At 48.4% G+C, this 14,949-nt stretch overlaps 3 protein-coding genes across 3 annotated transcripts; all 3 read right to left on the reverse strand.

The window, feature by feature from the left end:
- Positions 1 to 799: 799 nt before the first annotated feature.
- Positions 800 to 6,519, reverse strand: LOC123449728 (scarecrow-like protein 9). The gene is made up of 3 exons (XM_045127050.1): positions 5,331 to 6,519; positions 3,649 to 5,256; positions 800 to 932 (listed from the first exon to the last, which is right to left on the reverse strand). Exons 2-3 carry the CDS (start codon positions 5,218 to 5,220, stop codon positions 840 to 842), a joined length of 1,665 nt encoding a protein of 554 aa, XP_044982985.1. The 5' UTR covers positions 5,221 to 5,256; positions 5,331 to 6,519; the 3' UTR covers positions 800 to 839.
- A 107-nt stretch (positions 6,520 to 6,626) lies between these two features.
- On the reverse strand, positions 6,627 to 8,057 carry LOC123449731. The gene is made up of 5 exons (XM_045127052.1): positions 7,557 to 8,057; positions 7,394 to 7,465; positions 7,183 to 7,307; positions 7,025 to 7,097; positions 6,627 to 6,941 (listed from the first exon to the last, which is right to left on the reverse strand). Exons 1-5 carry the CDS (start codon positions 7,890 to 7,892, stop codon positions 6,837 to 6,839), a joined length of 711 nt encoding a protein of 236 aa, XP_044982987.1. The 5' UTR covers positions 7,893 to 8,057; the 3' UTR covers positions 6,627 to 6,836.
- Positions 8,058 to 8,323: 266 nt separating this feature from the next.
- LOC123449730 (mitochondrial outer membrane protein porin 6-like) lies at positions 8,324 to 11,775 on the reverse strand. The gene is made up of 7 exons (XM_045127051.1): positions 11,694 to 11,775; positions 11,435 to 11,520; positions 10,522 to 10,589; positions 10,315 to 10,425; positions 9,778 to 9,864; positions 9,337 to 9,545; positions 8,324 to 8,882 (listed from the first exon to the last, which is right to left on the reverse strand). Exons 2-7 carry the CDS (start codon positions 11,481 to 11,483, stop codon positions 8,582 to 8,584), a joined length of 825 nt encoding a protein of 274 aa, XP_044982986.1. The 5' UTR covers positions 11,484 to 11,520; positions 11,694 to 11,775; the 3' UTR covers positions 8,324 to 8,581.
- Positions 11,776 to 14,949: the final 3,174 nt, after the last annotated feature.

Here is a 14,949-nt window from a genome sequence, read left to right on the forward strand (position 1 = left end):
AAAAGATAATGAGATCACTTCCTACGAGGAGTGTTCAAAGAGAAGAACGGGCTTACGTACTTGGGTTGCGTTAGGTTTGTAAGTAATCGCCTACAGTCAAGTCACCGAGACCGACGACCCTGCCTGCTGCCTGCGACTCTAAAAAGAAGAGGAACACGGAATTTGACTGAAATAAAGACTAGTGAGTTACGCCAACAAAAATTACTCATGTAGTAATGCTCAAATCCCTCTGCAAAAAATAAAAATAAAAGTAATGCTCTAATCTTTCAGGATGCCGTTGATCAGCATGCTCAAAATACATGCTTTTGGTTGAGCATGAATTAAAAATGTTAAATGGTTGCAAATTTGCAGGATGCCGAGAATGAGTGTGTCCAACCTGGAGACCTGGAGGGGGGAGGGGATGGAGCGTACGCGAACGAAGAAAAGTGTATATAGATGCAAAAACATACTAAACTGAATCTGCATAGAACTGGCTACATCTCATGAGAAAATAAATAAACCTGACAAAGGTCTCGCAATCCCCAGAATGTGCATAGAAAACTAACTAAAATGCCAGGCACATTACCCCCCATCCATAGACAGATATGATGCGATGTTGGGATGTTGTCATGCAGGGATTATTCCACCTAGTGTCATGGCAATTTTACATGTTTATTAAACAGAAGATATATGCGTGTGTGCACACAGCAGGCTTGAACAGATAGGTACCACTCAGACAACCTGATGATGGTTTCTGTTACCAAGTTACAGACACAAAAGAGGAGCAAACACACATCTGGTACTTCAACAGACCATCAAACACTGAAAAAAGTAGCATCTATCAGTACTTCAGTAGTCCATCACACTTGAGAACCAGCAGCACCACCAGCTGCCCGTGTGGAGTGGGCATAGAGCGCCCGGCCTTTCCATCCTTGCAGAAGCCACCGGTGATCCTCGCTGACCATGAAATGCTTGTGGTCCCGATTCTTTGCTTCGTCCTTGAGCATTAGGACAAGATCAGGGTCACAATGGCAGCTGCATTAGCCCCGCTCGCTGTTCCGCGCCTGCCACTCCTTGTAGTTCTGACTTCTGAGGTCTGCGCCTTCACAGGCCGCTCACAACCAGGACAATATCTTGGTGTGGCAGCCGTAGTGGAGTGCATGCTGTTTCTAATGGTGCAGTGGCAATATCTTGGATTTGAACTTGAATTGGATATATCATTTCCTACTCCATCATCCATTCCATGTGAAGCCAACAAGCACATCATACCGTATGTTGCTGTCTGTTGGAACCATCGTAGCTTCACATTTCACAAGGTTAGTTTAACCATCCACCGGCAGGCAAGCGCCTGCTCCCTGCACATATGAACAGAGAGAGGCTTTTGAGAAAGACCATATTCATCTTGTTGTCGCAGCCAGCCTTCTGTCCTTGTCTGATCAGAAGCAGTCAACTTTCTTGTAGACATCAACTTATGTTTTAAAACGTCAGGCTATTGTGAGTTCACTCGTTAGTAGCATTAGCACGTAAATAAAAGTTCACATGTAGGAGTGTTGGTTTAGCCCCACATCGGTTGTGGGAGGAGACATAACACGACTTATAAGGATGAGTATGTCCCCTCCTAATAGGCTAGTCTTTTGGGGGGAGAGGGCCCAAGGCCTGTCATAAGTCGGTGTTGCTCTCCGGTTGGGCCCATTGACGCATGTGGGTTGGGAACGCTGGTGTTAGCGGACCCGGGATTACGTAACAAGTGGTATCAGAGCCCAGGTATCCGGAATAAATCTCGGTGTCGTGCTCGTGTGATTGCTTGGTCCTCGGTAGATCGACAGATTCTCTCGGATTTATTCTAACAAGTGGTATCAGAGCCCAGGTGCCCGGAATAAATCTCGGTGGACTCACGGGTGATCGGTCATGGTTGGTGGGCTGGAGACGCTGGTATTAGCGGGCACATGGTGACCGATGTGTGAGGGGGAGATTGTTGGGTTTAGTCCCACATCGATTATGGGAGGAAAAGTAACACGACTTATAAGGGTGAGGGTGTCCCCCTCATAACAGACTAGTCTTTTGAGAGGAGAGGGCCCAAGGCCTGTCATAAGTTGGTGTTGCTCTCCGGTTGGGCATGTTGATGCATGTGGGTCGAAAACGCTGGTGTTAGCGGACCCGAGATTGCATAACAAGTGGTATCATGAGCAAGGTTCGAGAAGGCAGCAGATTGTTGATTTAGAGGAGGAAGAACATATCGAAGAACTTGTGTATAAAGGGATCGCAACCGTTGAAGCAGAGTTAGTCGATGAGTTGTTGTAGTTCTTCAAGAAGCAATCAGGATCGACGGCAGCATGGAGTAGCAATTATTCTCGACGAGATTGGATTGGCGTGCGGCGATCGATCCGTATCAATCGGGCGAGCATAAGGCGTGCGAGACGCGTGCGCGTATGGATGTTTGAGTCGAGAGGTGCAGCGGTGGATCAGAGATTGACCGTGCCAGAGTCAGGCAGCGCAAGCTGGCCAAGGAGCGTACGTGTTGGTTGTGCACAACCGAGGAAATCTGATCGTGGTATGAGGTTTTGTTAAGGAAAAAAAAGAAACGCATAACACACTAGGTGTGCTACCGGTTGGAAAACCTAATGGACCAAGAGCCTACAGGAACAGCACGAGTTGGAGATGTTCTTTGGATCTTCATGGTTAAGTGCAGACACGGAGGCGTGTATGGTGGAGTTTGGCTTTAATTTCTTCGTACATGGATTTTGTACGGGAACGGTAGCTTGAGAGTCTATGTTATGCCTGGCCAGGATGACGACATACGTATAAGGTTCGGAGGAGTCTGCAGCGTATCGCGGCAGAATCATGCATACATAGGGCGTCAAACAATGCATGTAGATGTGCGGGCGGGCACGATGCAAGGTGGAGCATGGTTGCAGTCGGATAATTTTTGGTTGGATCGGACTGGACAGTGTGACGGATCGACGGGGATGTCGGTCAAAACAGAAGATGATGGTGATTTCAGCGACGACGACATAGGAGCGTGATGCTGATGGTGGCCAACTTCTCGGGCGTGGAAACACGTGGTGCAGGTCTGAGGGCTTGTGTGGCTTCGACAAGACTATAACGCAAGGTTGATTCAAGACAGTGTACACATGAGAGCTTGAAGTCGACAGGGCGCGGGGTAGCACGGCCAGCTACATGGAGTCATGTTGAAGGTGGAGCTGGAGTCTGGTGGAAGACTTCACTCTGTGCTGATGGAGGGGCTACGGCGTAAATGCATGGAGAGTCGAAGCCTATTTCAGCGAATAGCGAGAGACACGTGGATCGGACTGGGTACCAGTGGTCTGATGGAAACGTGATACTCTGCACCGGTCGGTGATGATCGGTGGTACTCTGCAGTGGGGGTTGAGTGGTGTGGGTTCGCGATCCTTGAGACTCGACCGGGACAGCAGAGGCTCGACGCGGTAATAGCGGCGAGGCGTGCGATAGGCACGGGACATGGAGACGGCCCATGGCTCTGGTGGTCATACATGTGGTGAGACAACTGTGAATTTGACTCGGGATGACTACAAGTAATGGTGAAATTTCTTCAAGTTTCAGACGGACGGTTAAGGAAGAGCGGTGATGTTGAGTTCAGGTAACTCTTATGTGCGACACCCAATATGAGTTGTTCACTTTCACGCAATATGCGACCCATTGTTGGTCCTCGTCGATGACAAAGTCCTTGTGGTATTCATTCTTCACCATGTCCCTGGCCATCTTAACAGTCTCTTTGTCCAGCGGCAGCTGCCTCAGGCCTGCCCGTTGGTTCCTGACTTGCCAATGCCTGAATGTCTCGCCGCGCTCCACCCGGTCCTCTCCCTCGTACGCGACGGCGTTCAGGGCGACCCACCCAAAGACGCCGCGCTCCAGCGCCAGCCGCAGCTCGCTCTCCCGCGGCATGGTCGCATCAAGCATGTCGAACATCGCAGAGTAGAAGAAGAGCGCCCCTCGGAACCGTGACAGGAAGAAGGTGCCGTAGGAGCCGTTCACGGTGCTCTGGACGAACACGTCCGGCTTCATCCTGCAGACGTTGCTGAGGACGACGTCGCGGGGGTTCGGGCTGCCTACGACGACGCACTCGTCCATTAAGGTCCTGAAATTGTACAGGTCGTTCACGGCAAGCACCTCATCTTCTTCCAGGTCCAGGTCCTCGGCGCAAACGGTCTGCCACTGCGCCAAGATGGCACGGTACTTGAATGGCACACCGAGCTCTCGGGCAATGTCGGTCAGCCGACCACCGACCTCCTCCATATGTCTTCCGGGGTGGAGTCCGGGCTGCGGGAGGTCAATGTGGGTGATCCTGACTTCCGGCGAGCCGCCATCCCTCGCTGCCAGCGAGCGCAGAAGTTCTGACCACTGGAATCCATAGCAAAAGCCATAATCAACGATGTGCAACCTGCTCCTCCCGGCCGCCGCGTTGAGGATGGCCCTATTGGCGAACAAGATGGACACATTCCTGAAGCAGCACGTCGAGATGAATGCCTGGTAAGCCTCTGAGTGCACCACGGCAGAGGTGGCCTTCGCCGTAATCGTCCCATACACCTGGCTGCCTGTGCCGGCGAGCCGTGCCTCCAGCCCCTCAGCGAACCAGTAGGCAAGCCGCTGTGTGCCGTCGCCGGCGGGTGAGGCGTGCAGCTGGATCTCCATGAGCAGCTCACCTGCCCTCCGGCGATCATCCGTCGTCGCCCTGGCACAGTGGATCAGCAGCGTGTGCAGGTCAATCACCCGCGCCTTGCTCTTCCTCCCCTTCTTGCTACTGCTCCCGGTCTCGTTGTCCATGGAACTGCACATTTGATCGAAGTCGAACACCTCGCAGGCACGAGCTCCGACGGATCCGTTCGTCCTACTGGCATCAGCCTCCACCTCGTCGCTCCGGTCCTCGCGGCCGCTGCCACTTTTCTCTTTCGGCTGGTCCTGCGCACCGGTGGTCGTCAGCTCACAGTTCGTGGGCAAGAACTTCTTGGCCTCTTCCATGCCCTTGAGGAAAGCAGTGCTGAAGATGTGAGTGTTGTCCTCTCCATTGGCGAGCAACAGCAAGCTGCGGACCTCATCAACGCCCTTGAACTTGAAGGTGGCCGGGCTGGGAGAGTGCACGTCGCTGGCCAAGGCGCTCCCTTTGGATGCATGCGTGCTGGAGGAGAGGATTTGGGCAAAGGGACGCTGGGCTTTGAGGAGCGCCGGGTTATCTTGGTCAACGTCGTCATCCTCCTCCTCCTCCATGAGGATTTGTGCGATGTATGGGAGTGCCAGGTGATCCTGCACGGGAAACCGGTTGCTGTCATCGTGGGCGGGAGCAGCAGCAATGGTGATGGCAATGGCAAAGCTCTTACTGGAATGAATGGAAGGGAATCATGGTGTGTAATGTTGCTCTGGTAATTAAGCTTCTCCCCTTGGAATCACCGAATTGTCTCCAACCAGAAAGAACAAAAGTGAAATTGTTTTCCTGATCATCTAGGTGTGATGTGACATCCTTGTACACGAGAATTACATCGAAAACAAATTGATATTTTTAAAAATAAAGAAGGAAAACACACATGTACATGTTCGAGTACTATTTGCATTTGCAAATTTTTGTGCAGTGCAAAAATTATAAAATGATGAAGGCTAACATAATAGCTTTTTTGCACGGAATTTATTTTATAATTGAACTTAATACCCAAATATGTACATGTGTTCAATTTTTGTGAAACTTTTTAAGTTTGCGAACAGACTTTTTTAGAGGGCATAGGTGAGATCAGATGCCAAAACACTGCACTAAGCATGACGTGTTTTACTCTGCTTCTGATGTTTGGCAAAATGAAAGCGCAGCATACATTGACACATATGACTCACTAGTCCCGAGTCCTTAGCTACAATTCAAATTGTATCTCAGTTACACGCATACATAGTTACATCTACTACTTTGTTGAACTTGAATCTTGAAGGATAAAAGTAGTGCATAAACATAATTGTTTAAGTGGAAGCTTAGAAATTATGCTGATATGTCAAAAGAGTAAATAATATGCTGGGAGAGGCCAAAATATACCTAGTTAAAATCTTGAAGATGCTATAGTTTGTAATAAACTTACTGTCTAGAATTGTTTTAACCATGTTAGGGATGAACCATCCACATTCAGACATAATGGCAAATATAGCTAACTACCAGGTATAGAAGAGTACCAGATCAATCCCAGTAGGATAAAAACCATCAACAGTTCAACACCATCGACAGGCATAATCAAATCTCAAGGGCACCAGTTAGCCAAGGAGATGCTTTCATCCAGTCTGCATCCCATCTGATCAATGTATACTACCATCTTCTCATCCATTTCTGGCTCAAACTTTAAACTAAACGATCCTGGCAAGCAACAGGAAGCACTGTCGACGGTGGAAAAGACGCCGTCCAAGGTTAAAAAGCGCAGGCTCTGCTACGGCGGCACAGGCGTGGTTCCACTCCCAGAGCTGGCCGAGACCCTGTCCAGCCTAGCGGCCAGGGCAAAAAAATGGCGAACTGCTGCAGGAGTGGATGCGTAGATTTATTATACAGAAACAAAAGTAACAGCAGCTTATATCTCTGTTACTTTTGTTTCTGTTTACGCAAACCCCCTCATGGTTTTAATAAGAAAGATCATACACACTGTAATCCATGGCTCCGGAAAGAAATTATGTTGTGATGCATACCTGCACGTATGTAAGTTGGGATATACAGTAGTTTTCGTGACAGTGCTACTAGCTAACAAAGACCAGGAGGAGCTGTGGGAGAGATGATTTTTTACTTCTTCTAAGCAAGCAAGCACAGAGAATGACAGAAACAGAACCCAAACTGAATTAACAGCGGGCAGACACGCACGAGCTAATTAAAAGCTGAGGCCGAGCTGCAGCCCAAACGCGGCGTGGAAGAGGAAGAGCGTCATGATGCTGCTGCCGAGCAGGCCGTGCGCGCCTCTCAGCCCAGGGTTCCCCTGACAAAAGCAGCATCACATCACAGGTTATCTATCTATCGGCGTGAGCCATTGCCATGCAGGAGTTTCAAACTGGCAGTTACCTCGAACAATGTTGGCAGGAGCGACTGCACGGTCAGGAGCGCAAGGCCGATGACCCCGGTGACCGCGTGAGGGCTGCAGATCAAAGCCATTCCAACAGGTGAAGCCAAGCTGTGGTTCTGAATTGTGAGGGGTGTGTGCACGCCACGCATGTATGTACCTTTCGAAGATGGGTTTGCCGGAGGTGAGGAGGGCGGTGACCCCGCCGGTGGCGCCGAGGGCGAAGAAGAAGAACATGCCGCCCAGGAGCTTGGGGTGGAGGTCCTTGGCCTTGGCCTTCTCCTCCTGCATTTTGTTGGCGCAGGTGTGTCAGGCTCATATTACAAGTGCTGGTGATTTGATTGTTAAGCATGTCACTCATGTATGCTTACGGGGTCGTCGGAGAGCTTGATCCTGAACCCCAGGTACGTCCCGTACCCACCCATTGCGAACAGCACCACGGCCTGGAACAAGCAAAAAAAGCAGAGCGGGTGGTGATGAAGGATCTAGTATGAATTATAATACTAGATTTCTGTGGTGAGGATTTATAATTACCATGTTGCCGGGGTGGCCCCAGTGCACGAGCCAGTCGGGGAGGCTGAATGTCCTGACCAGCTCCACGAAGGGCTCGAACGCCGCGGTGATGGGCTCCGCCCCGGGCAGCAGCGCCGCCAGCAGCAGCGGGTACGGCGCCAGCGAGTAGAGCCGCGTCGTCGGCGTCCTCGTCTCGCCCTCGCCGACCACCACGGACAGCCCCTCCCGCGGCGTCTCAGCGGCCGTGGCCTGCGGGGCGGGCAATGCCGCCCGGCGCGTCGGCGCACGACGAGGACTCAACGGCGACGCACGCGGGCGGAGGACGAGGGAGCTGCTCGCCATTGTCATGGTCCCCATCGCCGTGGCTCTCGTGCTGCTGCCGAAACCTCTGAGGAGACGTCGAGGGTTTTAGCCACCAGTTGGGTGACGATGGGTAGGAGGATAGAGTTGGGGTCGAGGAGAAGGCGGGAGCGTGGAGATAGCCGGGCCAAGTGACGCGAGGAGGCCACGCGCATACCCACCCCACCCCACGTACCCTTGGTAGTAGGTGAGGTGACACACAGGACAAAGTCACGGGGAACCCATGATTTGCTTTGCCACAGGAAAAGAGAGATCTCGTCCTCGGTCCCTACACTCCCAGCGACAGCTGAACCAACACCATCAGAGAAATGCAGGCTTAAAAACGATATCAATCTAACAATCACTAACACCCTAAGCATGTCGACGCGACAAATTTTCGAGTAAACGTTAGCAATTCATCGCGTGGAGCAGCCGAAGCGTATGCCTAAAATACAAAACCTCTGTATATTTCCAGTTCCCGGCCAATAACTTCGCAGGCCGGCAGGCAGGCTAATCGGAGAAATCCCGCAAAAATGAGCCCAGCTCCTAGACAAGGTTTCCGTGGGCCAATACCAATAACCGTTGTAACCCCAAAAAAAAACAAAAAACAGAGACCAGAAAGAATCATCGGTCGGACATATACGAGCATCGTGCGTAACGCTGGCGCTGTTGTACAGGGAGGGGAGGAGGCGCGGGCCGACCGGCGATCAGGGGCTGAGGGCCACGGCCACGCCGAACCTTGCCGGCGAGCTCACCACCTTGGGGTCGTACTCGGCCGACAGCGTCACGTACGACTTGGGCCTCCACTCGTGCTGGCAGAGCAGCCCGGCCTTCCCGCTGTTGCTGAACCTGGTCTTCACCGTCGTGGACGGGTCGAGCGCGTGGGAGCTCCCAATGGTGAAGTAGTTCTCCTTTGTTTTCAACCTGTGCATTACCTCGGCCGCCACCGCGCTGGTCGGGCTGAACAGGTGGATGTAAGAGGCTTTCAGCGTCTCCCCTTTGTCAGCCCTGTGTATAGCAAAAAAAAACAAAGCAAGGTTTGTTAGCAAACGGCAAGCAAGGGCTTTGATAACCAAAATGCATCCTGTCATGTTTCATCAGACTTGCAGAAGATCCCCAATATAGGAAAGACATATCAGATGGAGTTTGTCAAGAGAATAATGTTTGTAATCCTAGAGACAGACATCTCAATGCATTGTCTGGTGTTGCTGCTTTAAAAGTTAACAGTATTATCCTATATGATGATATTTTAACCATCCACAGGTTCAAACTTTAGCCCAACTTGAAGCTTCCGCTTTAGACAACTTAATTAGTCAAATTCTTAATTCTAAAGCAATACCGAACAACTATGTGGGCAAATTTTGCAAGCAGAAAGGTGTAATTGGCTACATTCAAGCAATGTGTCACAATGCAGATGGTGTATGCCTGAGGCCTGAACAAAGCAGAAACTTGCAGAACTTACAATAGTAAGGCGGCAGAAAAATCATCTTTGGTATAGCTGATTCCTGAGTTGTACTTGGTAACAGAAGCTGAAGTACTGTCAAACCCAACCTCACCACCGACGGCGAGTTCGTTTGTGCCAATAGTTGTTGCCAGCTCGATTACAGGTGCCGACGTCAGCCCAATGGTTGAATTCAGTGCGAAGCGATCATGAAGGTATTGCAAATCGAGCTGTCAATGAACAATAATTAGTAGAAAAACACTGGAAAGTAACATAATATGGAGATGTGGTGGGGTTGAATGTTGGTTACAAGCCAATTCACAGGCAATAGATAAATATAATGTGAAAAAATTTCAAATCCAGCTTATCCAGACTAGCTGGATGTATTACTAGTTTGCTATAGCACCTACTTCCCATATTTTCAGTAAAATCGATTGTTCCTCCAAAGCAAAATATACCAACCTTCCCTGACTTTTGATCAGGAACCTTGAAGCCGAAAGAAGTCTTCAAACCAGGGACTACTTCATCAAAAGTGACCGCGGTTGACACCTGCAGGAGCAAAAACTCTAGTAAGATACACAGATAGACGATGCTTAACTCTCACATGCCATAAGTTAAAAATATTCAGTCTTGAGAAATGAAACACTGAGCTAAGAACACAGCTGCATAGATATGATAGTCTATCTAAATCTCACATTCAGAAATCAACAAGTTGGCTATGTCAGCAAATTCTTTTATAGCCTCAAAAACGGAAGGCAGTCCAGCGCTACATATAATGTTCATCAATCATCTGTTTAACAAAAGCCAAATTAAAAACTATGTCCTACTCATTTTGGCACTGAACGTTACTTAGTACTATCCTCTCATATACATTTATGAGGTACAGGGCCAAAATAGCAGCCCTATTTGAGAAACTATAAGCAGTACTATAGTGTAGTCTTTGTACATAATACAGGCATGTAAATAAGAATAGAGAAGCAAACTTTACAAGGATCTTACTTTGGAGTCGCAATCTATTGTGACATCAACAGTATTTCTACCACTTTTATGTTGTACCCGTATGTCACCGATGAAGAGTTCATCAAACTTCACGCCAGCAGCTGTGACACTCTGCAATATAGTAAAGTAAATAACACGGAAACAAGTAGTTAGGACATTATCTTCACAAGAAAAAAACTGCAATAAGCTAAATGGCAAGTGTCTTACCAACCCAAATTCGCTAGTTGTTGACCATGAAAACTTTTGGTCAAAATTGTAGTCCTTGTACAAGATATCTATCAAGACAAAACATATGAGATGAGTTATTGGAAAACACTCATAGATTCAGATGACCAAAGGTACAAGCAGACGAAAGCTTAATAATACTGACAACCAACATAAACAAAGCACAACATTAAAATCTGTATTTGGTAGGCAACATCAGATAAAGGCAGGAAACAGTTATTACTCAAAACTATTTATATAAAAGAAAGAGATAATAATATGAGCAATCAGCAGCCCAAATCCCACTCCGCAGAACAGTTGGGTATATACAGGGTTTCCTCAGAGTTGAGCCATTATTTTTCTTTATTAAACACAGTCCATCTGCGCCGATCATAGGAATGCAACAACGAGTTACAGTTGGCAAGTATATCTGGCATATGGGACTACACATCAAATTAATGAAGTAACTGAAAACGAAGTCGAGACGAGAGTATCTATCTATTAAAAAATTGGCATATAGTTACCAGACAACATCAGGTAAAGGCAGGAAACGGTTATTACTCAAAACTATCTCTATTACAATAACGGTTTACAGTTGGCAGGTATGCATGGGACTACACATCAAACTAATGCACTAACTGGAAAGGAAGTTGAGACGAGGGTATATATCTACTTATTATCATCCATTCAGAAATTATCGTATAGCTCCACTGATAATGAGCAAGGCGATCATTAAGTGCAGTGGATTCAAAGCGAGCCCTGTGTATCTTGCTCATATATGCTGCTGCTAAAAGATAGCAAGAATACACTGCATTCTCAGGAACAGCCACATCAAAATTGAATCACCGAGGCGCACAGGCGCATAGGCTGGCATGCGGTGCGGCGATTGAGTGCCGGGGAAGAGGAATACGCCTACCTCTTGCTTTCTTCCCAAAGATAGGGAACGGAACCGGGCCTTTGCTCATCCTTCCCAATTAGCAGCAGCAACTCGAGCCCTATTATCTGTGCGTGGAACCGGGAAAAAAAAAACTTGACTGTATCAGCAACAATGATCAATCGACGGCACGGGGAAGAAGCGGGGGCGGATCCAGACGGCGCGCCGGCCACGCGGGAACCGCGGGGAGAGATCAGTGAGGTTTAGCTAATCGCCGGATGCAGATAAGGGATGCTCGTACCTCGAGAACCAATGGGGTAGAGGGGGGCTGCGGCCGGGGGAGGGAGACGGCGGGGGCGCGATGAACGGCGACGGCGACGGCGACGGCGGGGGCGCGATGAACGGCGACGGCGACGGCGTGGGAGGCGGGGGGCGGGCCGAGGAAGAGGCGAGGCGAGGCGTCGGTGGCGGCTGTAGGGCTGGCGGAGGAGAGAATTTAGATCCGGGCTGGGCCGGGTTGGGTAGGTCACGACGGACCGGACTCGAGAGGCGTGACGGCTCAGGTCTGGTCTGTGGCGAGGAAGAGGAGGAGGAGATGGATTCTTGTTCGACGTGCACCCAAAGCAAACGAATTTCAAACAAAAACAAGCTCATAGTATTGAAAAAAATATATATATACGTTGAAAAAGCATAATGTGCTTCTTTACGTCCGCCGGAGATTGAAAACTGCATTGAACCAACGGTGAAGGAAGGCGACACCTGCAATGCCCTTGCCATATTACGCTTTAAAGACCACAATAGCCACTCGCCCCTTGAGAGGACATCTATAAAATGTTGCAGCGGCATCGGCTAGATCACCGCCTCACGCAGAGCAGGCAGTCCATCACCATCGGTTCAGAGGATTGGAAAAACCGAATCAAGCCACAACACGGAAGAACATGTCAAAATTCTCACGCCAATAACCAACCAATAACTCTCCTTGAAAGACACGCAAGATGCCAAGATCTAAAGGAGACCAACATATCTAGCAACACAAACTCTCACAAGCATTTCTCGGTGCTGAATCAGGCGTCGTCGGGGGTAAGGAGAGACCGAAGAGACCTATTCCAACATGCCATCGTTGTCACCACCTCGTAGATGCCATCGAGAAAAACAAAACCTAAAATAAAAGAAAATATGAGAAGAACGGACGGGTTCCCTATTCTTTTGACGTTGACTATACAATCAGACGGGGAAGTGCGGGGGGGGGGGGGCAAGGCGGCGACGTGTACGAAACAATGTCCCTAATGAGCCTCTAGTTGACTACCCTGTTGGTCAAGGATGGTTAAGGTTTCCTAGCCATAGACAAATGTTGTCACTTGATGACGGGATCACATCGTTAGGAGAATGATGTGATGGACAAGACCCAAAATATAAACGTAGCATATGATCGTGTCATTTTGTTGCTATTGTTTTCTGCATGTCAAGTGTACATTCCTATGACCATGAGATCATGTAACTCACTGACACCGGAGGAATGCCTTGTGTGTATCAAACGTCGCAAACGTTACTGGATGACTATAAAAGAACTCTACATGCATCTCCAAAGGTGTCCGTCGAGTTAGCATGGATCAAGACTGGGATTTGTCACTCCATGTGACGGAGAGGTATCTCGGGGCCCACTCGGTAATACAACATCACAAACAAGCCTTGCAAGCAATGTGACTAAAGAGTTAGCCACGAGATCTTGTATTACGAAACGAGTAAAGAGACTTGCTGGTAACGAGATTGAAATAGGTATGACGATACCGACGATCGAATCTCGGGCATGTAACATACCGAAGGACAAAGGGAATGATATACAGGATTGTCTGAATCCTTGACATAAAGGTTCAACCAATAAGATCTTCGTAAAATATATAGGATCTAATATGGAAGTCCAGGTCCCACTATTGGATATTGATCGGAGAGTATCTCGGTCATGTCTACATAGTTCTCGAACCCGGAGGGTCTGCACACTTAAGGTTCGGTGACATTTTTGGTATAGTTGAATTATTGATGTTGGTAACCAAATATTGTTCGGAGTCCCGGATGAGATCCCAGATGTCACGAGTGTCTTCGGAATGGTCCGGAAATGAAGATTGATATATAGATTGTTGCATTTGGCTTCCGAAAAATATTTTGGGCATTACAGGTAAAGCACTGGGAGTGACGAATGGGTTTCAGGATTTTATCGGAAGGGGCCACCCACCCGAGAGAGAACCAAATGGGCCCATGGGTGGCGCACCAGCCCTTAGTGGGCTGGTGAGGCCAACCCAATAAGGCTATTTCGTCAAAGACGATAATAAAGAAGGAAAAGAAAAGAAAAAAGGAGGTGGACAAGATGGGAAGGAGTCCTCTTGCTATATCGCTAGGCAGTGGCTTTAGTAGTAACAATATAGATAGCGCGACCACCCAGATGTCAGCACAACGATGGAGATCATGGTGTGGCACCGGTGACGATAGAGATCATGGCGGTGCTTTGGTGATGGAGATCAAGAAGCACAAGTTCATGGCCATATCATGTCACTTATGATTTGCATATCATGTTAATCCTTTTATGCACCTTATTTTTCTTAGAACGACGGTAGCATTATAAGGTGATCCCTCACTAAAATTTCAAGATAAAATTGAGTTCTCCCCGGCTGTGCACCGTTGCGACAGTTCGTCGTTTCGAGACACCATGTGATGATTGGGTGTGATAGACTCAACGTTCACATACAACGGGTGCAAAACAGTTGCACACGCGGAACACTCGGGTTAAACTTGACGAGTGTAGCATGTACAGACATGGCCTCGGAACACAAGAGACCGAAAGGTCGAGCATGAATCATATAGTTGATATGATCAACATGGAGATATTCACCACTGAAACTATACTCAAGTCACGTGATGATCGGACTTGAGTTAGTGAATTTGGATCATGCGACACTCGAATGACTAGAGGAATGTCTATTTGAGTGGGAGTTCTTAAGTAATATGATTAATTGAACTCCTTATCATGAACATAGTCAAAAGGTCTTTGCAAATTATGTTGTAGCTTGCGATGTAGCTCTACTGTCTTTAATATGTTCCTAGAGAAAATTTAGTTGAAAGACGATAGTAGCAATTATGCGGACTAGGTCCGTAAACTGAGGATTGTCCTCATTGCTGCATACAAGGCTTATGTCCTTAATGCACCGCTCGGTGTGCTGAACCCCGAACGTCGTTTGTAGATGTTGCGATCATCTGACATACACGTTTTTGATGACTACATGATAGTTCAGTGCATAATGTTTAAACGGCTTAGAATTGAGGTGCTGAAGATGTTTCGAACGTCGCAGGACATACGAGATGTTCCAAGGGATGAAATTGGGATTTCAGGCTCGTGCCCTTGTTGAGAGGTATGAGACCTCCGACAAGATTATTTGTCTACAAAGTAAGGGAGAAAAGCTCAATCATTGAGCATGTGCTCAGATTGTCTGAGTGCTACAATCGCTTGAATCGAGTGGGAGTTGATCTTCCAGATGAGATAGTGATGGTTCTCCAAAGTCACTGCC

This window comes from Hordeum vulgare, chromosome 4H (assembly GCF_904849725.1).
Source record: "Hordeum vulgare subsp. vulgare chromosome 4H, MorexV3_pseudomolecules_assembly, whole genome shotgun sequence".
Classification (NCBI taxonomy): domain Eukaryota; kingdom Viridiplantae; phylum Streptophyta; class Magnoliopsida; order Poales; family Poaceae; genus Hordeum; species Hordeum vulgare.

What these genes read in the sequence shown, in the direction of transcription:
- LOC123449728 (XM_045127050.1), bottom strand. Translation starts at nt 5,220, where the DNA reads ATGGAGGAGGAGGAGGATGACGACGTTGACCAAGATAACCCGGCGCTC. An exon ending in ACGAGGACCAACAATGGGTC is followed by an intron (nt 933 to 3,648) that starts GCATATTGCGTG and finishes ATGGTCAGCGAG; the next exon opens with GATCACCGGTGGCTTCTGCA.
- LOC123449731 (XM_045127052.1), bottom strand. Translation starts at nt 7,892, where the DNA reads ATGGGGACCATGACAATGGCGAGCAGCTCCCTCGTCCTCCGCCCGCGT. An exon ending in TCAAGCTCTCCGACGACCCC is followed by an intron (nt 7,308 to 7,393) that starts GTAAGCATACAT and finishes AACAAAATGCAG; the next exon opens with GAGGAGAAGGCCAAGGCCAA. An exon ending in TCCTGCCAACATTGTTCGAG is followed by an intron (nt 6,942 to 7,024) that starts GTAACTGCCAGT and finishes TGCTTTTGTCAG; the next exon opens with GGGAACCCTGGGCTGAGAGG.
- LOC123449730 (XM_045127051.1), bottom strand. Translation starts at nt 11,483, where the DNA reads ATGAGCAAAGGCCCGGTTCCGTTCCCTATCTTTGGGAAGAAAGCAAGA. An exon ending in CTTTGGGAAGAAAGCAAGAG is followed by an intron (nt 10,590 to 11,434) that starts GTAGGCGTATTC and finishes TTGTCTTGATAG; the next exon opens with ATATCTTGTACAAGGACTAC. An exon ending in CAACTAGCGAATTTGGGTTG is followed by an intron (nt 10,426 to 10,521) that starts GTAAGACACTTG and finishes ACTATATTGCAG; the next exon opens with AGTGTCACAGCTGCTGGCGT.